Source organism: Caenorhabditis briggsae (genome assembly GCF_000004555.2).
Source record: "Caenorhabditis briggsae complete genome, chrX, whole genome shotgun sequence".
In the NCBI taxonomy this organism is placed as follows: domain Eukaryota; kingdom Metazoa; phylum Nematoda; class Chromadorea; order Rhabditida; family Rhabditidae; genus Caenorhabditis; species Caenorhabditis briggsae.
In genome coordinates, this window is record NC_013491.2 from 6,594,744 (window position 1) to 6,617,958 (window position 23,215).

A 23,215-nucleotide genomic window follows, 5' to 3' on the forward strand; every position below is an offset into this window, starting at 1 on the left:
TACTCCAAGGAACTTAGCTGACATTCTTCCAGTGCTTCAAAGTATGAAGTGTATGCCATCCTGAATTTTTTGAAAATTCTGAAAACAAATGACTTTTGCACCGATTCCAATTTTATAATATGATCCTTTAGGATTGGAGAAGTGACTATCGTTCCATATTCGAGTAAAGGGCGTATGTAAATTGTATAGCATTTTATAAAAACACTCCACGATGCGTTTTTTAGAATGGAAAAGAACATGTTGATCCTCTGATGTGATTTCCGAATAATCAACGAATAATGATAATGGAAACTCAGGTTACTGGAAAAGTAGATCCCAAGATCCCGGACATTTTCCACAGGGGGAATCAAAGCTTGATTTAATTTGGGATTCATAACATTGGAGTTGGCATATTTTCTTGTTGCATTGAATTTGATGTATTCGCACTTTTTAGGAGCCGCTTTCATTTTCCACTTCGAGCACCAATTCTCCAATTCAATTAAATCTGCATCAATCAATCTATTATTCGTATCATAAATTTTCAAGTCATCTGTAAACAGTAGATAGCTATTGATGATGGTGGAAACTTCGGAGGTCTCGAAGTACTTTGAACGTCGAGGTTTGAGCTGAAATTGTGAACTTAAAAATGATTAATCATATAATCATACAACTTACCTAAGATTGAGAGATGCTAAGCTAATTTGATTTGCATCAGAACGCTGAGCTGTGTACTGTTTATAAACGTTGACGTGAGGAGCCCGACCAATTTGCGTGGTTTGGTTAAACTCTGGATAATCACGCTCCAGCTTATTAAAGATTTCTTCGAGATCGTACACCTCACTTTCCGAATCGATGGATTTGTCAATGACCACTCCATTTTCAGCGATGCTGGAAAGTGAAAGTATCTTGATTTTTTAGGTGGAAGAACTTTGAAGTACTGGACAAAAAATTCTGAAGATTTTTTCAAAAAAATTTTTGGAAAGTAGTACAGTTCTCAGTTGCTATTTTTTAATGTTTTGGTTACAAACGGCATATCACGTCAAAAAGGAATTTGTCAAAGAATGTTGTCAATCTTCCTTATATATAAAATGCTAGACTCATTTGTCGGTCCTAGTGTCAGGCTGGGCACATAATTCGGAGGGTACAACAATTCGGGGGTACAACGGGGTACAAAGTGATTTAGGGGTACAAACTTCACAATTCGGGGGTACAAAGCTAAGCTTTTTTTCAGGTATTTTGTACCCCCGAATTGAAGATTTTGTACCCCTAAATTGCTTTGTACCTCAATGACCCCTAAATTTTTGTACCCTCCAAATTATTTGCCGTCAGGCTGTCAGGTCTTGCGTTTTTAAATGAAAGATTGGCCGCCACCAAAACCGAACCAGCGGCCTTTCGCACAATGGCTGCGCACGCACAGAGCTGCTCCATGAGAGCAACACTGGAAGAAGGGAGGGAGGGCGTAGATGTTCTACAGCGTGAGGAAGAAAAATCGAAAAGTGTGGAGTGGAGCGACGAACAATTAAAAAAGTTGAATTGTGCCGAAAGCGCAACAGCCAGCTGTTTGAAGCGCTGGAAGCGCGGCAGACAGAAGGCTGGTTGCAAAATAAACTTATTTCTTATGTTGAGTAAAACCTGAACATTTCAGAGAAATCGGAAAATTCTGGACTATGTTTTTTCAGAATCTTAAGGTTGTCTATTTTTACTGAGAAAGTTGAAAAATGATACCATCCTAAAAGCTTACTTTGAGCTCAAATACCAAGGTGGCTGTTAATTACCCGCAATACTTTGAGATGGTGTAACTCGAAAACTAAAATTCGGAGGAACATGAAACGTTACAGTGTTTTTATCGATGTAATAACAAGTATTTATCACCAAGAGTTGCTCCACTCGGTCACTCTTCCGATCGATGAAACCCCGAAAACGTCTTGGATGGGCATCCACTCTGGCACGCAGGCATCCACTCTGGCACGCAGGGGTTCCGTACCTTTTTTCTGGGGCTCCAAACTTGGATAAGAATTAACGTTGCTCTTGTTTTGCAAAATCCCAACACGGAGAAGTCGAGCGAACTTCAATCCGACGAGAAATCAGATCATTCTTCTCATCACGAGTTTTTTAGTAGTCTAGTAGTAAAATCACGAGTTTTTTAGTAGTTGGCAAACTTTGGATATCTTTTAAAGAAATTAAGAAAATTGAGCTCAACATTGACTGTTTAGGTGGCCCTCTATCANGGGAAATGTGATCGTTTGAATGATTTGAGGGGAATAAAATTAAAGAGATAAGAAAATTAGATACTTATTTATGAATGTAAAAGTGTAGAACTTCTACAGTATCTAACAGAGTGTTATGGTAATTTGATATGCCAGTTGAATAAGACTAGAAACTTTAGTTCAGTTTCATTTCAAAGAATTTCCACATTTTTTGGCGCTAGAAGTGTTTTTAAAAAATCATTGAATACAAAATTACGGCACCCTGACAATTCCCAATATTTTGAACTCACCTAACATTTTTTCCAATTTCAAAATTTTCGTCTCTGAACCGACTGAACCAAGAATCCACTTCCTCTGTTGTCATTCCTGGGAATCTGGTTCCTAGCTCACCAGCGACGACATCAGGTTCCAAGCCAATTTCGAACAAGCAATGAATTGCTGTTCGTTTGTAGATCTCGCTTTTCGGGTCGAGTATTGTCGACATTTTATTAGCTGGAAAAAATAAATAAGATTCGTAAAGTGAATCGTAAGAAAGAAGAAAAGAGAAGTGAAGGAAAACTTTTCATCTTGAAACTTAGTTAAATCATGGGTTTTGTGAGGTGAGAAAAATTTATCACGTGATAGAGAAGCGAGAGCATAGAGAAAACAAGATTTCAGAGAATTTGAAGTTTTTGGCAACTTATGCATCAAAAAAGCTCATGTGCTTCGGTTGCTATGGGAAGTGGAGCGAATAAAAAATATCACACAGGAAATTGGAAAATTGTAAAGAATCCATTCTTATTTCCAAAAAGAGGGAATGCTATATAGGAAGAAGTGGAGCTTACGTAAAAAATGCCGTTCCGCGCCAAAAGCGGATTGATTCAATGAGAGAGTGCAGCGAGATAAAAGCAATTGTGGGACGAAAAAGAATAGATGGATGGCCCTTCGTAAAAAGAAAGATACGTTCTTTTTTGTTAGGAATTGGGAAATTTATTGAGAACTTTGACAGGAGAAAAACAAAACTAGGAGAAAAAATAGAATACTAGAGTATTAATTTAGCTAGACTTTTATCACACATGTTCGACTTGAGAAAAAATACGTTTGAGAAAAAGAGAAGATCAGAGTGCTGATTCCAATTTGGACGTTTAAGGCCAATTAGGACTTTTTTATCGAATTTTGAAAGTGGATTTTTGGAATTGTAATGCATTCGGATCAAACTTGAAGTAGATTCTGATTGTATGACGATCCGTTGTCACCCAGCTCCCAATGGAAGTGTCATAAGGTTCTGGTTGATCGAATGGTTTTAGTGTCGCCACCAAGTCTTCACTAATATTTCCATAAATGATGCTCTCGACGAATTGCTCGGATTGGCAGATTTTCTGAAAAAAAGAGCATTTTTGTTAAAATAAATAAGAAGGGAACCTTGACACCTTGTGAACTCAAGTTTTGATGAAATTTTCAGGGAAAGTTAAGAAAAACCTAGCTAGACACTTTTGTGAACTTTAGAATCCAATCGGCTAATGGAATCTTAAATTTTCAGACTTGTCTAGATATGCAGGTATACTTTCTTAACCTATCCTGAAATTTTCACAAAAATATGAGTTTACAACGTGCGAAATTTTTAATTAACATACATTTTTGTAAAGCGCAACTTGTGCTCTTGAGATTGTGCGTTGATGGCCTTGGTAAGAAATAAGATCGGTAAAGTACTGCAGCGGGATATCGTTCTCCAAATTCTGCCAGTGCAAGAATCGCAAATGAGGCACATGCAGTGCCAAACTTGGAGTGTCTTCAAGGTAGATACGTTCATTGATGTCGCTTCTGCCGCTCAACGAGAATCTTTTCAGAGGTCCCACATGAACTTTCTCCAGGATTGGAAACATTTCCGATTTTTTATTGACACCAATTTCGAGCTCATAAACGTACAACTTCTCAGTTAATTTTTGGAATGTTTTCCCGATTATTTCCATAAATGCTACTCTGTCTCGTTCATCCTCCGCGGAGGTAATAGCTAATGAAGTGAATCGCATTCCATGAAATCTCAATATTTTCTTGAACTCTCTCAAGGCTTCCGCGATGTACCAATTGCGGACAATATTTGTTGGCGTTCCAGTTATGTCAATCTCACAGCGATTTCCAGTCCTTTTCGTGAAATCCATGGTTGTCTGTGAATCATCCGGACGTTTTAACTGAAGAGTAACACAATCGACATCTAAGCGAATGCTGACACTCAAAGAGTTTCTCACGTTGCCCTCTATGCTTCTCTCCACAGGTAGTTTTGCAATAGGTGGTGTGTTCCTAAAACAGTCAAAATATTATGTTTCAGTGTTTTTGATAGTTTTTACCGCGGCACCGGAAGTTGCATCTCTCCCATTACATGAACTCGACTTGGAGGCCAGTTCCAGGCACTTCCACCGTCGATATGGAAGCTGAAAAATAGGATTTAGACTTTTCGAATTCCTAGATATTTAGTAAAATTTAGAATTCATCACATTTTGTCCGTAGGAAAAACTAGACAGCTCTAAAGCCTGGAAAAAGTAATCCGGAATAATTCGATTTTTACAGTTACAAAACATATGAAAATTAAAAGGATTTAATATTATGGGTATTACGGTATTACGGTTTTTCAATTGAATAGAATTAAAAAAAACAATTTCGATTTATGAAAATGAATTGATTTTGTGTTTAGGATACTCTAATGTAAAATGTTCACATTTATTTTCGACAACTTTTTCGTTTTTTTAGTTAATGAGATTAACATAATATCAAAATAGAATTTGTCGAAAATAGGAGTATAATTTTTTTTCTTCTTCAGAATATATAATAATCAATTTTGTTCACCACACTTTCATGTTTTCAGACGAATCAATAAATTCTGAAGTTTTCATAGATTTTGAAATTCTCTGTAACTTCATAGCCAACAAATTTTCACTACAAAAATCCAAGATATGATATCATTTAGTCCGAAACTGAATATCAATGTCCTGCAAAAGGTTCTACAATAGAGTGCCGAGTCGACTCAAAAATCGATGATTTTTGTCGACTTTGAAAATCGACACAGTCGACATTCAAAAATTCGAAAAGGTTATTTGTCGATGAAAAGCGAACTTTTCGTTGTCGATTTTTGTCGATTTTGCGTCGACTTAAAATCGACAGAAAAATCGACAAAAGTCGACAAAAAATCGACGAAAGTCGACGAAAAATCGACTTTTCCGGACTTCAAAGTAAAATTTCACCTCGAAAATGTTTTTTTCTAATTTTTTGAAGAAATCATTGTAACAACTTTATTTTAGAGTAACAACTTTATTTTTATGAATAAAAAACAAATAGTGTAAAACTTAGTTTCAACGGGGGTACAAAATATGATGGCAAGGAAAATAGAAGAAAATTCAAAGCGACAAAATTAAAAAAAAGGGAAGAAGATGATCTGGATTAAGCTTTCTGCAGAACTCTCGAAAATGTTTGTTTTTGAGGAAGCGGAAAGGCACAGTCGAAGAACACATAGCTCTGAAAATGATAAGCGTATTTTTAGAACGGGATATAACTCACATAGCCAGATCATCATTCGCATCATTCTTTCCAATTATTTGATGCCGTGGCTCTTGATCTTTGTGTACTATCTAAAATTAAGAATTTAACAAAAAATATATAATTTTCTGCTTACCGATCTTTCCATTTTTTCAACTTCTTTCTCGTGGTGACTGTTTAAGTGCTGATGCATCGTTGTGGTCGAAGAATGGAACTTTATGCTCCTTCCGCACAGTTTACAGGTCACAGTTTGTCCGTTATTTTGTTTTTCGAAGTAAAAAAGTGCCACGCTTTAGATTGATTTTGTGACGAATACATCTGCAAAAAGCAAGAATGTCGTAAATGAAACAGAAAAAAAAAACAAAACACTCAAAAAAAAACAAGAAAAATACGGTTTTTCAGTGGAAAATTCGATGAAAAATGCCTGTTTTTCATGAAAAATACCCCGGTCACAGGCAGTTTCTAGGTCACCGGTCGTGTAGTCCTCTCGGACAATAAAGTCGACACAAGTCGACAAAAGTCGATTTTCTGTCGATTTTCTGTCGATTCTTGTCGATTTTGAGTCGATTCAAAATCGACAAAAATCGACTTTTGTCGATTTTCACTTTCATCGACTTTTGAAAAGTCGATTTTCTGTCGACTTTTTGAATGTCGATTTTTGATCGAGTCGACGAAATCGACACCGATTTTGACGATTTTCGTCGATTTTTGTCGATTGTCAACAATCGACACAGCACACTATTCTACAATATGAATTTTGTACTCACTGTCCTTGTTGATGTAAACTCCCAACATCCATTGGAAGAAATGGTGGCATCATTGGTCTCTGCCAACCGTTGGTGAACCTAAATCTTCTAAAATCTCCTAAAACTTTCATGATACTTACTAGGAATTGGAAATGGAAACCGGTGCATTGGTATCATAGGTGCTTGGTCTTGGGGTCTTTGAACGATTGGAGGCGATTGATTCAATTGAAAACCTCCTTTAGTTTGTTGCATTGGGTTGGAACGGAAAAAAAGTTGTTGGTTATTTGGACGAGTTCCATCTTCTTCCACTTCTCGTTTCACGTCAGCTGGATTCACTCGAGCTGGTGGCTGATCGTCGGCTACCCCTGAATCATGTATCTCTCTTTTCAGAACAATGGAGCTGTCAATAATGATTCCCGAAGCATTGATGCTGAAAATTTAGTTGCACGGTGAGCTTAATTATCTTGATGACAAAGAAAGATATCAAATTCCTGCCAACTGATAAAAGTTTTGGTATATTTTTTTTTTAAAATTTAATTTGTTTATTGATCAGGTGTAATAAAACATTAGAGGGCAGGACATGAAAGACTCAGAAAAAATGCCCCTCACGAGGCCGATCTGAGTAGGGGAGGAGAAACGGGATAATTTAGATATTTGACACAGGAAAGATGTAACCGGTAGAAAAAGAAAAATAGGGAGCAAATATATCAATAACGGGTAATACTGGAAGAAATTAAGGATTCAAACTCGAAAGGTAGGAGAAATCGGGGAACTTGGGAAGTGATGGCGTTCCACAGGGGAACAATTGAAGAAAAATAGTCAGAGGAGTAGGGCTGAACAATAATTAAGTTCATAGGGCGACGAGGGGAGGAGGAGTATTTGACATGTGCATTTAGGTTAGGAAAGTAGGCGGAGCCATTTAAAAATTTATAGAGAAGAATTAGTTGAGCTTTTAGCCTACGATGTCGAATGGAGAACATATTGAGGATAGAGAGACGATCAGAATAGGAACTGTACTGGATATTACAACGCTGGAAAATACACTTAGAGAAAAATCTTAAGGAAGTTTCTAGTTTTAGAGCAAGGCGAGAAGAAGGCGGAGGGGAATAAACTACAGAACAGTATTCAAGAATCGGGAGAACATAACATTTGAAAAGATGAATGTAGAATTCTGGAGACTTTGATCTAAATGACTTTAAGAGTTGTTTGGAACGGAGAAGAGCTAAAGATGTGATTTTGTTGATGTGAGCAGAGAATTTGAGAGAGGAATCAGTAATGAGTCCCAAGTCCCGGACGGAGGAGGAGGGAGTAAGTGTGACACCCGCAATATTGAGAGGATGGAAAGAATTATGGGAACCTAGGCGAAGAAGGGCAGTTTTAGAGTGGGCAAGAGGGAGATGGTTGGCGGTAGCCCAATTTACAACCATGTTGATACCAGTTTGAAAAGCGATTGGGTCATGAGAATACAGTTTGATATCATCAGCAAAGGCGGCAAGGTGAAGAGAGGGGATTTGTTCAAGTTCTAAGAGTAGATCATTGATGAATATGAGAAATAGTAAGGGACCGGAGACTGATCCTTGAGGAACACCAGAGGGAATGACAGTGGAAGGGGGTCCAATAAAATCATAGATTTTGACAGAGAACGTTCGACCAGAGAGAAACGAAGAGAACCAAGCTACGTAAGATTTAGGGACTCCAAAGCTAGCAAGTTTCTGGATGAGAAGATGATGATGTACCTGGTCGAAAGCTTTGCGGAAATCGAAAAAGACGACGTCTAGTGTATTGTATTTCAAAAGAGTAGCTTTATAATTCGAAAAAGATTGAACTAGAGAGGTGGTGCAGGATCTGTTGGAGAGAAAACCATGTTGAAGACTACTGAATTGATGGAGGAATTCCCATTTGATGCGATCACATACCAATCGTTCGAAAATTCGAGCGAATGGGTCAGTAAGCGAAATGGGGCGATATTTTTCGGGCGATGAAGGAGAACCCTTTTTTGGTATGGGAACGACTACTGCGTGTTTCCAATAGTCGGGTACATGTGACGTGGAGAGTGAGTCAGAGAAGATAATCGATAAAGGTAATGCTAGAGTGGTGGCGCATTTTTAATGAGAAAGTAATTGGCCGAATGGAGAGAATAGCCACAACGAGGCGGGAGTTTGCGAAGAAGCTTCTCAATTATCCAGGGATCGAAGATTTCAAGGTCAGAGCCAGAAAAAGGAAGATGCTGATGACTTATTGCGGGAGTGATGGATGCGGATGAAGTGAGATGATTATAATTAGAAGAGAATGTTTTGGTGAAAAAGGTGGATTTTTCGTGTTCAGAGGTTATAAGACAGCCATTAGCAGAAAGAGGTGGGACTTTAGGTGAAGATCTAATTCTACTTTTGATGAGGGCGCGGGCAGCACGACAGTGTGGGGCTGAGAGGATTCGGAATCCGTCACTTACCATTTTCTTATTGATTGTTCGAGTGAGAGATTTGATACGAGTTCGGACATGGAGAATTTTCCTGGGAGCCGTAGTTGGAGTTTTAAGAAGCTTGGAGTAGAGGTGCCTTGCCCGTTTAAGCTTTCGAAATGGTAGAGAAAAGGGTTTGGATTTGGGTGGAGGAAACAGAGGAGTATGATTACGAATAAGTGTGGAAAGAATATCAATAAATTTAGTGAATTTTTCGGAAGGAGAAGGCAAACTACTAAATGAGAGGTCCCAGTCGATGGTGGCGAGATCGGAGTTGAGGGAGCGCAAATTGCATTTCTTGAACCATAAACGAGGGCGAGATATGGATGGAGATAGAGGAGTGAGAGTGGTAGGAAGAATGTGGAACTTGGCGGCAAAGTGGTCAGAGTTAAGCAGTGGAGGCTCGACGGCGACGTTAGAAACAGGAAGATCATCAGAGGAGATTACAAGGTCCAGAATTTTAGCTGAGGTATCGGAGACCCGAGTTGGGAAACAGACATGTTGGTGAAGACCTCTAGAAGTGAGAAAAGAGTCAAACTGATGATTATGGTTAAGGGGATTCCAAGATAAACTGGGGAAAATAAAATCACCCACAAGAATGGAGGAATCAAGAGGGAGGAACTTATCTAGATGAGCAATGAGGGAGGGATTATCAAAATTTTTGCAGTTTCAAATTGTTGATATCACTTACAACAACTGAGATAATTGAGCTCAAATTGAGCTCAAAGTCTAGGTCTGCGTTTAGACATATGTTTTAGTAATTTCTCAGTGAAAAAGCAACATTTCACTATTACCATTAAGAGCAGAAAAAAGTAATAATCAGATTTTAGCCAAACGTTATCAACGCATATTTCGCAAGAAATTACCTTCTTATTTCATTTAAAAAACTCGGCAATTTGGAGATCCTAACACACCTTCTCAAATGAAATCGAAACATAAGTGACACATGACATCGTGTTAAAGAAAAATTATTGAGAAAAAAATGAGTTTGTATTTTTATGAGAAGAAGAAATCATGCGAGACAACAACAGTTGTTTCCAACCAAACGCACCTTATCTGTTCTCCAATTTCCAAATTTCCCTCTTTGAAGCGATTGAACCAGGAAGTCACTTCTTGTGCTGTAGTTGCTGGGAAAGTCTCATCCAGTTTTTTGACTACATCTGAAGCTTCGATTCCTGCTTTGAAAAAACAGTGAATAGCAGTGCGTTTGTAGTTTTGACTGGTTGGATCCAAGATTACGGGCATTAGGATACCTGGAAGTTACTTTATGAAAATGGTTAAGGAGAACCGGTTTATAGATTTTCATTTGAGAAAAAATAAGATATGTGCAACTGCCACCGTAATCTATGTACGTTTGTTTACCGGATGTCAACTTAATTTCAGAGCACGAGCGTTGAAAGGTAATTACAAGGTTTTTCGTCAGGGTAAGGAAGAAAATGTAAAACGAAAAATTTTGGTGAGAGCATGAAGAAAAGAAATATCGAAAAATGAAAAAATTTTAGTTTCTAGCTCTCACATGCACCAAGAGAGCTCTTTCTTTCTTCGCGGGTTGCTAAGGAGAAATGCGCGCGATACAAAACAACATTTGTGGGAGCCAAGGGCGTGGGATCCACTCGAGTACAAAAATTATGTCAGATGTGCTTCAATGATTTTATTAATGACGTCGACTTGGGATCCTTCCATCTTCACCTTTGTTCTTAATGTTGTAATTTCGCTTAACAAGAAAACCTCAACACCTTGAGAACGATTTTGAAGAAAGAATAGATTAAAGACAGCATACTAAGATAGTTTTGAAAATTTTAGAATCAGCTCGCCAGCATCAGACGAGTTATATCATTTTCAGTAACAAAAATCGCCTTTTTGGTGCCAAAATAGTAACAAAAATCGCCTTTTTGGTGCCAGACAATTTTCTTCACTGATGACGCTTCAAAACATGGAATTTGATGTCTTATACTTAGAATTCGATGAAAATTCATATTTCAAATTTTCATCGAAATCTTAGTTTTCAAAAATAAGGTGGAAGAGGATTCAAAAATTGTTTTTTTTTTTAGAAAATGTCGGAAATATGAAATTTTCTTCATATCTTTCTATATTTTTCTTCGTATAAACAACAAATTTCATGTTCAGAAGCATACAAAAAATTGAAAAAATCCTGAAAATAGCTATTTTGCACTAAAAACGCGATTTTTCGGTTAATGAATCTGGTAAAACTCGGCTGAAAATTCGAATTCAAATAGTTCTAAACAGTTCGACAAATTCTTAGAATTCAAAACATATGGAACGTTCGGTACATACGCATGTCGAAAATTAGAGCTCACATATTGTAAGATGGGTTTTTACACAAAGACGTAGATTTAATTTATATATTTATTCAGCAAAAAAGGTTAAACGGAATAAGGAAAACTACATGAAAAATAGAAGGAACAATTATATAAAAAACCAAAAAAAATCGAGGAATTGCAATACAAATATTCGAGTTTAAATTCGAAAATGGAGGGGAAAATGAATGGTGAAGAAAAAATGTCTCAAAGATTGAAAGGTTATGAACAATCATTGCAATCTGGTGAAACTTTAGTTTGACGGGTAATACTGAATTTGATAATACTTCTTTCCAGCTTAAAGATGATTTTGTGATCGGCCAAAGAAGCGTGAGGCCAGCTGCCGACTGTTTCATCGATGTTGTTTTCCTGTTGGAATGGCTGGAGAGCTGTGAGTACATCTTCTCGGAGGTATGTTCCGTAAAGCGTGCCGTATTTGAAATTTGGAGCAGCTATTATTTTCTGGAAAATAGAAATAAAAACGAAAATTTTTATATGTTAAATTAACATACGTTTTTGTATTCCATCAAATCTTCCAGATCAAGATTGTAGATTTCAGCAGCAAAACGAGCGAGATGTGTCATGTATGACAATGGAATGTCAAGGATGACTCGACTCCACTTTGCTTCCTTCATGCTTGACAGGTGTGGGGAGAGTTGTAGTGAATCGTCCAAACGGAGAGGACCATCTTTCTCATCAGTGTTCAAAGTGCTTTTCCTAATTGATCCTACTTTGATGGCTTCCAGTACCGCGACAACGTCCTCATTCGTTTTGAGACTAGCTTCCAATACTTCAACGTGAATTTTATTTTTCAAAGATGCCAAACATTTCTTCATTTCCAATAGGAACAGCTCACGATCTTGTTGTTCTTTCTCCACGTCAATGACCCACTCGTTGACTTTTATGAAGTCTTTACTCAAAACTTTTGCAAGTTGGTTCCACGCTTCGACGTAATAGGGGTGAGTGGAAACCGTAACAATGTTTCCGTTGTGGATCTCAGAACCTTCAGATTTTTTGAAAAATTTTGATTCCTTCACCCCAACTGTTTCCACTCTGAAGAGCAGCGAGATTCCATTCATTCCGTGGCGCACCGCTATTTCCTTGAAAATTCGGCGATCCGCTTTTAGGATTTCACGGAAGGTGGAGTTCACCGTCAGAAGAGCTTTTCTGTAATTAAAAATGCTGATGTTTCAGATAAATGTGTTGTTACTCACTGTTCGGTATATCCCACGTTTTCCGTAATTTTCCTTTTCAGGTGAACTGGAATATCAGCCATTCCTGGAGCTCCTTCATTGAAGCTGAAAATGTGAAATTACTTATTAGTATCAATAATAGTTTTAATCAAATCAAAGGTAGCTCTCTAACTAGGGAATAGTTAAAATTTATCTTGCGATTGGGACATACAAGTGGATTCACTGAAAAGAAGGTTGCTCCTTGATTCCAGAACAGTTTTTAAATTTTGCTAAATGGCCCGGAGAGCCGAGATATTTGTGCTCAAAAATCAAGCTATAAACCTAAAAAATCATAATAAAAGGTATAAAAAGTCATTAAATGTATAACACAAAAATCAAATAACACAAAAACGAAATGCTTGAAATGAAGAGGGATCGAACCCGCAAAACCAGATTCCTAGACAAGCGCACACACCACTCGGCCACAGAACAACATTTTGTAGTAACCAAAGGTGACGGATAAGAATGAGGTGTTCGAGGGAAGGAAAAAGAGAGGGGAAGCAGCAAATCAAAAAGTCAAAAACGAGATTTACATGGTTTATAGCTTGATTTTTGAGCACAGATATCTCGGCTCTCCGGGCCATCTAGCGAATTTTGAATACTGTTCTGGAATCAGAGAGCAACCTTTTTTTCAGTCTATCCACTTGTGTGTCCCGATCGCGAGATAAATTCTATCCATTCTCTAGGGTCAGAGCGCCGAGAATTTTTGCGGGCCGGCCCGGGGTTCCTACAGACTGCTGATTTTTTAAAAAATCTTTTTCGAAAATTTTGATTTTTTTTTTCAAAACTTTAAACGAAAACTATCTATTTTTTGACTACTTTTTACTTTGTTAAGTTTTTTAATTAATGTGACTTTTTTCTTTTTCTAATTAAAAAAATTACCGAAGTTTTCATTGGAATTTTTCAACTGTGATAGGCGGGCTGTCCCGAGTCGGGCCGGGCCGACAAAATTACTCTTTCGGCCCGGCCCGTTGCAACTATGGTATTTCGTCAGTTGAAACATTTTTGGTATCTTGCATAGGAATCGACGTATATGATATCAAACTGGACTAGAATTGCCGAACATATATTTTCGAAAAGAATTTTGCTCTTTGGCGACTTTTTGATACCTTCCACAGAAACTGAAATAAATGTTTTCAAAGTTGAGATACATGAAATTTCTTTTCCCTTCTTCGGATCGGCCTCATTAAAGGCATTTTCTAAGTTTATATATGACATTTGAATTATATCTGATTTTTATGCGTTTTCTTGGATAAACAATTACGAATAGGAAAATGATATGAAAAGTTCTTGACGAAAATTTTCAGCGTATTTGACAAAAATGCATACCGTATTTCTTTCAATAAAAGCTTACATCTAATAAAACCCCACGGTGCTCTACGTTCTTAAAAACATTGAAACGCACCCTGTAATAGAAATTCGTGCAATTCATTTAGTGCAATTTGTCTATCCGATTGTTTCGGACATGTTCTTTTTGTTTTTTTTTAAATTTCTGATAATTTCAGTTTTTGGAAATTTCCCGAGAAAGTAGGTTGAAAAATAAAAGCTCAGGGGCAAAATACGGTATAAACATTTGGCATTTATAACGGTGTTAAATAACCAATGTCCAAAAAAAAAAGAAACTTCTCGAAAACTCTGAAATAGGCCGAAAAGCAACTCACACGACAGGCGTCACAATGTCGTTGTTCCCGGATCTGAATCTGGTAAACCAGGCGTCAACTTCAGAGAAGGTGACATCCGGGAACACATTTTTGAGATCAGTCACGGTACGCAGAACATCATGCTGGAGTTGGAAGTATAGAAGAATTCCATTACGACGATGAACCACGTCCTCAACGGCGTTTTGCATGTCAACGAAAAACGATGAGTTGAGAATGCTGAAATTTTAGATATTAGAACAGTTTTCAGAATCGCCTAGTTTTGAGAAAAGAAGGTTCGAGAGAAAAAAAAATAAGATGCAGAAAAACGAAAGAATAATTTGATGCATTTGAATTTCTAAACATTGTGAAATAAAAGAGGTAGCCATGAAAACAGATTACTCAACTTCAACATGGTTTTCTATTATTTTTTTTTGTGAGATATCTCTTTTTCTCAAAAATTTGAAGTGGAAACTACGCTAGTTTCGGGCACAGAAAATTGCTGACAAGCGTGCCAAATAACAATTAACTATTCTTCGCAAAACATTGAACACATAATAACAGAAGAACTGAGAAAAGATACAAGGAGGCAAAAAGAGGTGGTGTAGTCTCACACTGCGCTCTCGTATGGAAAAATAGCTGATGCACTGAGAATGTGACCCTCCTTATTTTACACACTCTCTCACAAGCGAATGTGTATCGGTCGTGCTGTTCGCAGATTACGTAACATATAAATTGGGTCAACTCGTTGGTGTGCATGTATGGGTACGAAAATCAATAAGTAAAAAAGTCTAGATTGAAAAAAAAATGAAAATAAGTCGCCGCGCTGTCTGCACTGCAGAGCTTGAAAAACGGTGGTTATTTTCGTGTATTCCACAGGCAGCCGTTTTATTTTTGCCGCCGCGCCGCCTGCGTTGATTTTCCCTATTCCTGCTGCACGGAGTCGCGGATTGTACGGTTTCATGCAAAAGCGCTCTACTATGAAACGTATTTCGAAAACGGCGCAAAGCAAAAATATTTGAAGAAGAGTCAGCTGCGCAGCGCGTGCTATTTGAAAAAAAGTAAAAAGAATGGAATACAGAAAAACCTTGGAGTTATAAAAACCGCAATGTTTTTCGTAACATAAAAATATGATTTTAGATTTAGTAATGTATTTGAAAAACTAAAGAAACACTATTCACTCAAAAACTAATGTAACCTGAAAGTAGAAGACAGCAAAAACACACTGTATTCTATTAAAACACTATTTATTGAGTCAACAATAAATCACTATTAAACCTTTAAAACCAGTGAGCCACACTTTAACGGGTCGTCACCAATCGTGAGCGAACACCAGCGAAAACTAAAGAAAACGATGAGAATTTGCCGAGAGAGGAGACGCGTTTTGGCGCGCACACAGTTTCGCGCGCGGATACAGTAATCCACACCTCTTGCACGTGTGTTCGGGGGAGATTTCTCTCCTTTAGACTTGGAAAGAGGATTTTAAAAGAGAAAACACGGTAGAATACCGTACATCTCCGTCCATTTTCGAGTCCCCGTACGTGGCAAGAGTGAAAATGGTGATTGCCTCAGCTCAATGATTAAAGGGCACAAAATCACAATTAATGAAAACATAGGATGGGTAGACGGGACCTAGAAAACTTAAAAGAATAACAACTACTTAAAACTCATATGGATGGGGTATGGGATGGCAAGAAAATATAGAATTTAATGAATAAGAAACTGGGGTAATTAGGAAATAAGAGATATATGGGGGAAACATTTGGCAAGATTGTTACAATCATAAGATTTTAGAAAATTAACAAAATTTAGGAAGGTGATGGCTGTAGGTGTACTTGGCTCATCAGTGCACATCAATAACGAAATTGGACCATGAATCCGTGATTGAACCATAGTGACTTTGTGACATGTTGTGGTGGTGGTGCTCTTGACATGGCGGATCTTTCCTTGGTCGGAAATCCTGATGCAGGTGAACTTCACGTTGCTGCGGTTGGGACTCAAATTCTCTGGTATCATCTGGGTGCATTTGGGGTGGATCCTTCCTTGGTCGAAGCTCTTGGTGTAAGCGGGCTTTCAATTTATCCTGGATTTGACTAGTATCCTTCGAATGACATAGTTGTGGTTGTGGTGGATCCTTACGTGGACAAAATCCTGGTGTATGAGAAGTTGTGCCTCATCCAGAATGACTTGGGAATCACTTGTACCATGCTTCAGTAACGGTGGATCCTTCCGTGGACACGGTTCCTCCTGAATTCGGCGATTGGTCTTTGTCTGAAAACCAAAGCCACAGGCACCCTTTCCGGCCTTTTTCGGGTCCTGTTTTTCCAATCGTGGCGATTTCCCAGAAGTCAATATGGGATACTTTATGGGTGTATCACTTTCAAAAACAACACACTTTTTGTTCTCATATTCATCCAAATTTGAAGAACTCAGCAGTAATCTCATCGGGGGACCTTGACTTTTCCAACAGTCGTTAGCTTTCTTGTTCTGTACATTGCTTTCTTCCTTCTCCTTTGAATTTCCTGAGGCAGGTTCTATCATGGTCTCTGATACAGTTATTTGTTCTTCGATGACTGTTAGAGTTTCTAATACAGAAATTCTTTCATGAAACTGCTCTTTTAGATCCATACTGGCCAGAATATCAAATTTTTCGATCGCACTTTGAAAACCTATTTCTTTGCTCTGGACATTCTCCTGACTTTGATACACTTCAACATTTCGAGATCCTTCATTGATCTCTCCTCTCATGCACTTTTCATTTGACTGTTTAGTCTCTGTGACTAAAAAATCTCCTTGAAATCCTTGATATTATCCTGTGTGCTTTTTGTGCGGCATCTCTGAAACTCATCAGACTGTTGACCCCCCCTACACAACACGACTTTCGAATCCTCCACATTTCCTTCTGTAGATTCTTCTTTAATATCCGTACACAAAGATTCATCTACTTTGTCCTCAGTAGAATCCTCTTTCAAAATCATTGTATCAAATTCACTTTGTCCATTATTCAAGAAACCATTTTCTACTTTGTGATCACAAACTTCTTTTTCTGTTCTTACACCAATTAGAACTATCTTCGCAACTTCTGATTCAGATATCTGTAACTCAACTTGTGAAGGATTTTTCTTTTCAATATGTTCGAACGAATTGACATTGTTCTCAGAAGATCCGACGCTACTTCTTTCCTTTTCCGATACAATCTGTTTTTGTTCAGACTCTTGGCTTACTTTCATTTTGCGAAATTTTGAACGAGCACCTTCTAGCTGTTTGAACAGCTTCCTGTTTTTCATCTTGAGATAATCAAATTCCTTTTGGACCTGCTCACACTTTACAGTTTGATCATACGCTCTTTTCCTCGCGTATTCTAACTGTACAGTATTATCCTCTAACAGCGAAATCAGATCTAGTCTTCTTTGTTGTGCAGCCTTCCATTCTTCTTCAAGTTCTTCAACTGACCTTAATCCATTATCCAGCATCCACTCACAAATCTTCATTACGAAATTTGGAATTCGTTTTCTGCCCTCTCGTTCTTCTTGCCATGACACACGAATGCGTTTCACAACATCGTCGTGATCGGCAACCTGCTTGAAAGAGTCATTGTCTTTTTCTTTGATCAAACTGATTAAAGGCAATAACATACTATAAGCTCCGTTTCCTGACAACTTTGTGAATTTTTGAAGATTCTGAATAGTCTGCTGAACTGCGTTCTGGTTTTCAAAATTGTATTTTTGCATCATTTTCCCAAATTTTTGTTCCAGAAAATCATTTTCACTCGCAGAATATGCTGACGAATCCTTTGAAGAGAAGTTACCATGTATTCCATCATCATCAAGCACGAAACCCTTCGAAACCGACATTTCTACTGTAGGAAAAAAAAATCGGGAAATTTGTTTCCGAACGAATACAGATTCTGAAGACTAGGGAATTAGCCAAGACGAAGAAAACTAGTTCTAGTCGACGAATGACAGCAGACTGCGAAATTCTATGGAAAATTCCGAGCTCTGACACAAATTTGAACAATTTGATACAAAAATGACTGATTTTCAGACGAAGTCAGTTTTCGGCACCGAATTACACGAATTCTTGTTGAAAAGCTAGCAATTCTTCTTTGAAACACTTCCTTCTTCTCAAATCTTCTTTTGACACGAAATTCCAGGCCGAAAATCGATAAAATCGAATAATTTCCCAATTTTTGACTTGAAAAAACGGAAAATTCGACGAAAACTCGCGGAAATCTTACTGAGAACTTGACAATAATCCTAGAATTCCCGACAGAAGCCTTCCTCGACAACTTTCAGCAAGCAAGTTACGATTTCTGCCCGAAAACACGAAATTTCTCAATTTCTCACACAAAAATCTTTTGAAAACCAGTGAAATCCTCTCAGAATCCACAATTGTCTCTCCGAATACTTGCACACTCCTTTGACAACCAATTGAAAATTGATTCGGCAATTTTCAGCAGGAATTATCGATTTTTCGACGAAAAATCGACTTATAGCACTTCCTCAGTCGGAAATCCTTCCAAAACTCGGCAGTTCTTCTCACAGACGATAGCGAATCGTTCACCACTTCCTTCCACTTGCTCGAAACGTTGATTCCAGTACTATGTCCTCCGATCCTTAGCTAATCGAGCTAATTTCACTCCCACAAACTGAGAAAAGTGGCTAGAAGCTGCCGGTGCCCGGACAGAACGCCTTCTCAATTTACAAGAGATCGAAAGTCGCCGAGAATATGGCAAGAAGCTGCCGGTGACCGGACAGAACGCCTTCTCAGTGAAAATCGATAAAAACGGCAAAGAAACGGGTGAAAACGACAAGAGACTGATAGAACCGAAGCAAACAAGAGCAAAAAAGCGGTAGAACGTAATCAAGTAGCAGATTCACACAAAAGACCGAGAAAGTCCCGGAAAAAGCCTTCGGCCCCCAAGTAATGTATTTGAAAAACTAAAGAAACACTATTCACTCAAAAACTAATGTAACCTGAAAGTAGAAGACAGCAAAAACACAGTGTATTCTATTAAAACACTATTTATTGAGTCAACAATAAATCACTATTAAACCTTTAAAACCAGTGAGCCACACTTTAACGGGTCGTCACCAATCGTGAGCGAACACCAGCGAAAACTAAAGAAAACGATGAGAATTTGCCGAGAGAGGAGACGCGTTTTGGCGCGCACACAGTTTCGCGCGCGGATACAGTAATCCACACCTCTTGCACGTGTGTTCGGGGGAGATTTCTCTCCTTTAGACTTGGAAAGAGGATTTTAAAAGAGAAAACACGGTAGAATACCGTACAATTTGTTCGATAACTTTTTTCATCCGAAAATCGCGAAAATGCAATTTTGTAAGATCTATAATTCTAAAAATTTAAAAGGGATCGTGCAAGTGAAAAACAATTGGTTGGAAAAAAAATCAATAATATTCCGCAAATATGAATTGCATTGGGCAACGTCTGCTGGGAAACTCTGCTCTTCGGGAGCAAAAATGAAAAAGGCAAAATAAAATTTAGAACTTTTTTATAATTTCCATCGAGCAACTATTATACTTTTCTTTCTTCTTTCATTTCACAATATTGAGAAGTCAGTTTTTATTTCTTGTCTTAAAAAAGTTGCAAATCGAATGAAAAAGGTATGATATAGTAGATACAAGAAACATCCAATTCAGTTATATCGCCCGATTAAGCTGAGAGAAAGTTTTGAGATTTGATATTCCAAGTGACCTCTGCCTTCCAGAAGAATCCGCCCAGTTCTGGAATAATCGTCTTTTCACTTTTTTTCAACTCCAAAGGGGAGCAGTCGTGATGCCACATCTTCAACATTTTCGATTGGAAGGCCTATTAATTGGTAACTCGAGGAACTCATCGCACAGGCCTGCAAAGTGGAAAATTGTTTAGCTTTTTTTGATGATAACTCTCACCAAAATGTAAGAAGCAATATCCTCCGTAGGACGAGAGCTCGTCGTGGCACTCACGCAGTCAATATGAGCGAAATCCAAGAGAGAAATATTTGTCAAGTCGCAGAAGGAGAAAAAAGCGGTGAGTTTCTTCCAGTGTGGGAGTAAAATGATTTCGCTCATATCGTATGGTCCAACATGGATTACTTGTGTAGCACTTCTTATCCGAAGATCTTTAAAATGCTCGCTGGAGAGTTGTTCGATGAGGAACTTCAATGTACGCGAAGGGCAGAAATCAGTGTGCAATGTCTCACAGTCCAGACGAGAGTCCAGGCGTCTAAACGTAGTGATCAGTTTGTCGAAAAACTCGGTTTGATGATCACTCTCCTTGTCGACTTCGATATCAAGTTTTTTGACTTTCCGATTATCATTTCCAAGACATCTTTCGAACTCATCCGCCAATTGCTCCAAAAAAGTGCGTCTTTGTGAAGTAGTGAAGCCGTCCTTGTTGACAGAACATCCATTTGGCGTTTGTGTGATTTGACAGAGGGAAGTTGATCCAGGTTTCACAGTCTTGATTTCAATGGAGTCCGGCTTGAGAAAGATGTGAATCAAGTCGATTCTGACATCGATTCTAGCCACAAATTGCTTTAGTAACTTGCACACTTGCGAGATCGATTTCCTGTAAATAGGAGTACACAGAGATGAATATGCCAGCAATTTTTAAAAAAACCTACAAATCTTGCGCACTCAAATATTTTGTTATTTCTTGTAGAAGCTTTGGCGACAAACTGAACAGTGCTTTTTCTTGTTGGTTCCTGAAGTTGATATCAAAAAATAGATGAGTAAATAATTCAAGATCTACTCACCCCGTGTTTACCGGCACCGGAATTTCACCGAGTCTCAGCTCGGTGAACCAAGCTTCCACGTCTTTCCTCGTGACGTCCGGATACTCTTTACTCAATAAAGAAAAAGCCGAATCGATACAATGTGTTGTTCGGTAGCAGAACAAAATCGCTGCTTTCTTGTATTCTGCACCTTTGACATCAATGCTGGCAAAGTCCATTTTCAATTACCTGAAAAATTTATTATTTTGAATTATATGTTAACATTTTTGAAAATTAATATGTAGAGATGAGAAATGAGGATCTAACAGAAACATATCAAATGAAAGAAATAACATTGAAGTTTGAGGTTATGGCACATTCTGTTATTCGAGAATCTATTGTTTGTTTGTCTGTTTCCCAGGCAACGGAAGGATTAAAGTGAAAGACGGCGTGTGTAGAAAAGAAGAAAAAGAAAGAAATTTAGAAAGCTATCGCTTGTTTTCTGCCAAAAAATTGAGAATGAATATAGAGATGATAGATGATAAAGGAGACGCAGACTGTCTCTGCTCGTCTAGCAAGCATCCATATGCGAGGAAAGAGAGAAACCAAGGAAGGAAGAAGAAAGCAAAACTATCACCTAAAATCCAGAGAAAACCAAAACCGAGTGATGGCCGTGTTAAGATTCAGATGTTAAAGAGTCTAGATTTTAAATAATGATGGGAAAATGAATTGGAGAAAAGAGAAGTTGTGCTCACTACAGGGTTGTGGTAATGTCGGTTTTTTCGCGGCTTCCACGTGACGGAAACCACCACCGACAGCAGACTTTTTCGTAGCACATGAAAAAAATTTCAACTGAATCTACTTCTTACTAAGGAAACTTCTGTGTGTGTGTGTGTCCGTCTCGGACATTTACTTGAATAACTCAAAGGGACGTGGGACTCCTATAATGGTGTGTGGTATGTAGCCATGGACTACCGAGCGCTTCATGTCCATGGTGTCCTGGGCCTTCTAGCTTATAGGGAACCTATAGGGTTGAGAATCGAAAATTTCAAAATTATGTTGAAACTCACTAAAACTTCAGGGAATTCTCAAAAACGGTTTTCAGGCCTATCTATGTGTTGCCTACATAAAATTGAGCACAAATCTTCAAAACTTAAAAATTTTGAAAATTTCGTTTCTTTTGTATATCACTTGAATTTCGATCCTGTGGACTACTGAAAATGGGTCATAGTAGTTTCCTTTTGAATACAATGTTCTTTAGTTATGCGGAAAATTCTAGAACATTCCAGAAAATTCTAAAAAATTTCAGAACATTCTAGAAAATTCCAGAAAGTTTCAGAAAATTCCAGTAAGTTCTAGAACATTTTAGAACATGCTAGAAAATTCCAGAAAATTCTAGAAAATTTCAAAATTACAGAAAATTCCAGAAAGGCCCAGAACATTCTAGAACATACTAAAAATTCCAGAACACTCTAGAAAATTCCAGAAAGTTTCAGAAAATTCCAGTAAGTTCTAGAACATTCTAGAACATACTAGAAAATTCCAGAAAATTCTAGAAAATTTTAAAAACTTACGAAAAATTCCAGAATGTTTCAGAACATTCTAGAAAGTTCTAGAACATTCTAGGAATTTCCAGGTTATTTTAGAACATTCTAGAACATACTAGAAAATTCCAGAGCATTCTAGAAAATTACAAAAACTTCTAGAAAATTCCAGAAAGTTCCAGAACATTCAAGAAAATTTCAGAAGACTCTAGAACACTCTAGAAAATTCCAGAAAGTTTCAGAACATTCTAAAAAGTTCTAGAACATTCTAGAACATGCTAGAAAATTCCAGAAAATTCTAGAAAATTTCAAAAATTACAGAAAATTCCAGAAAGGTCCAGAACATTCTAGAACATGCTAAAAATTCCAGAACATTCTAGAAAATTTCAGAAAGTTTCAGAAAATTCCAGTAAGTTCTAGAACATTCTAGAACATGCTAGAAAATTCCAGAAAATTCTAGAAATTTTCAAAAATTACAGGAAATTCCAGAAAGTTCAAGAAAGGTCCAGAATATTCTAGAACATGCTGGAAAATTCCAGAAAATTCTAGAAAATTTCAAAAATTACAGAAAATTCCAGAAAGGTCCAGAACATTCTAGAACATGCTAAAAATTCCAGAACATTCTAGAAAATTTCAGAAAGTTTCAGAAAATTCTAGAAAGTTCTAGAACATTCTAGAACATGCTAGAAAATTCCAGAAAATTCTAGAAAATTTCAAAATTACAGAAAATTCCAGAAAGGCCCAGAACATTCTAGAACATGCTAAAAATTCCAGAACACTCTAGAAAATTCCAGAAAGTTTCAGAAAATTCCAGTAAGTTCTAGAACATTCTAGAACATACTAGAAAATTCCAGAAAATTCTAGAAATTCCA

General features: G+C 37.6%; 5 protein-coding genes across 5 annotated transcripts; all 5 read right to left on the reverse strand.

Annotated features, from left to right (window-relative positions):
• Positions 1 to 520: 520 nt before the first annotated feature.
• CBG04475 lies at positions 521 to 2,670 on the reverse strand (the record flags this gene model as incomplete). Its single annotated transcript, XM_002644073.1, has 3 exons — positions 521 to 605; positions 655 to 867; positions 2,477 to 2,670. The coding sequence occupies 3 exons, from the start codon at positions 2,668 to 2,670 to the stop codon at positions 521 to 523; spliced, it is 492 nt and encodes a 163-aa protein (XP_002644119.1).
• A 661-nt stretch (positions 2,671 to 3,331) lies between these two features.
• Positions 3,332 to 10,142, reverse strand: CBG04473 (the record flags this gene model as incomplete). The annotated part of the gene is made up of 5 exons (XM_045239294.1): positions 3,332 to 3,544; positions 3,800 to 4,463; positions 4,511 to 4,594; positions 6,600 to 6,839; positions 9,949 to 10,142. The coding sequence occupies 5 exons, from the start codon at positions 10,140 to 10,142 to the stop codon at positions 3,332 to 3,334; spliced, it is 1,395 nt and encodes a 464-aa protein (XP_045092701.1).
• A 1,295-nt stretch (positions 10,143 to 11,437) lies between these two features.
• On the reverse strand, positions 11,438 to 14,296 carry CBG04472 (the record flags this gene model as incomplete). The annotated part of the gene is made up of 4 exons (XM_002644071.1): positions 11,438 to 11,677; positions 11,728 to 12,382; positions 12,430 to 12,513; positions 14,109 to 14,296. The coding sequence occupies 4 exons, from the start codon at positions 14,294 to 14,296 to the stop codon at positions 11,438 to 11,440; spliced, it is 1,167 nt and encodes a 388-aa protein (XP_002644117.1).
• A 2,568-nt stretch (positions 14,297 to 16,864) lies between these two features.
• On the reverse strand, positions 16,865 to 17,938 carry CBG04471 (the record flags this gene model as incomplete). Its single annotated transcript, XM_002644070.2, has 1 exon — positions 16,865 to 17,938. The coding sequence occupies one exon, from the start codon at positions 17,936 to 17,938 to the stop codon at positions 16,865 to 16,867; it is 1,074 nt and encodes a 357-aa protein (XP_002644116.2).
• A 1,907-nt stretch (positions 17,939 to 19,845) lies between these two features.
• On the reverse strand, positions 19,846 to 21,038 carry CBG04470 (the record flags this gene model as incomplete). Its single annotated transcript, XM_045239295.1, has 4 exons — positions 19,846 to 19,950; positions 19,997 to 20,654; positions 20,710 to 20,790; positions 20,842 to 21,038. 4 exons carry the CDS (start codon positions 21,036 to 21,038, stop codon positions 19,846 to 19,848), a joined length of 1,041 nt encoding a protein of 346 aa, XP_045092702.1.
• Between the last annotated feature and the right edge of the window lie 2,177 nt (positions 21,039 to 23,215).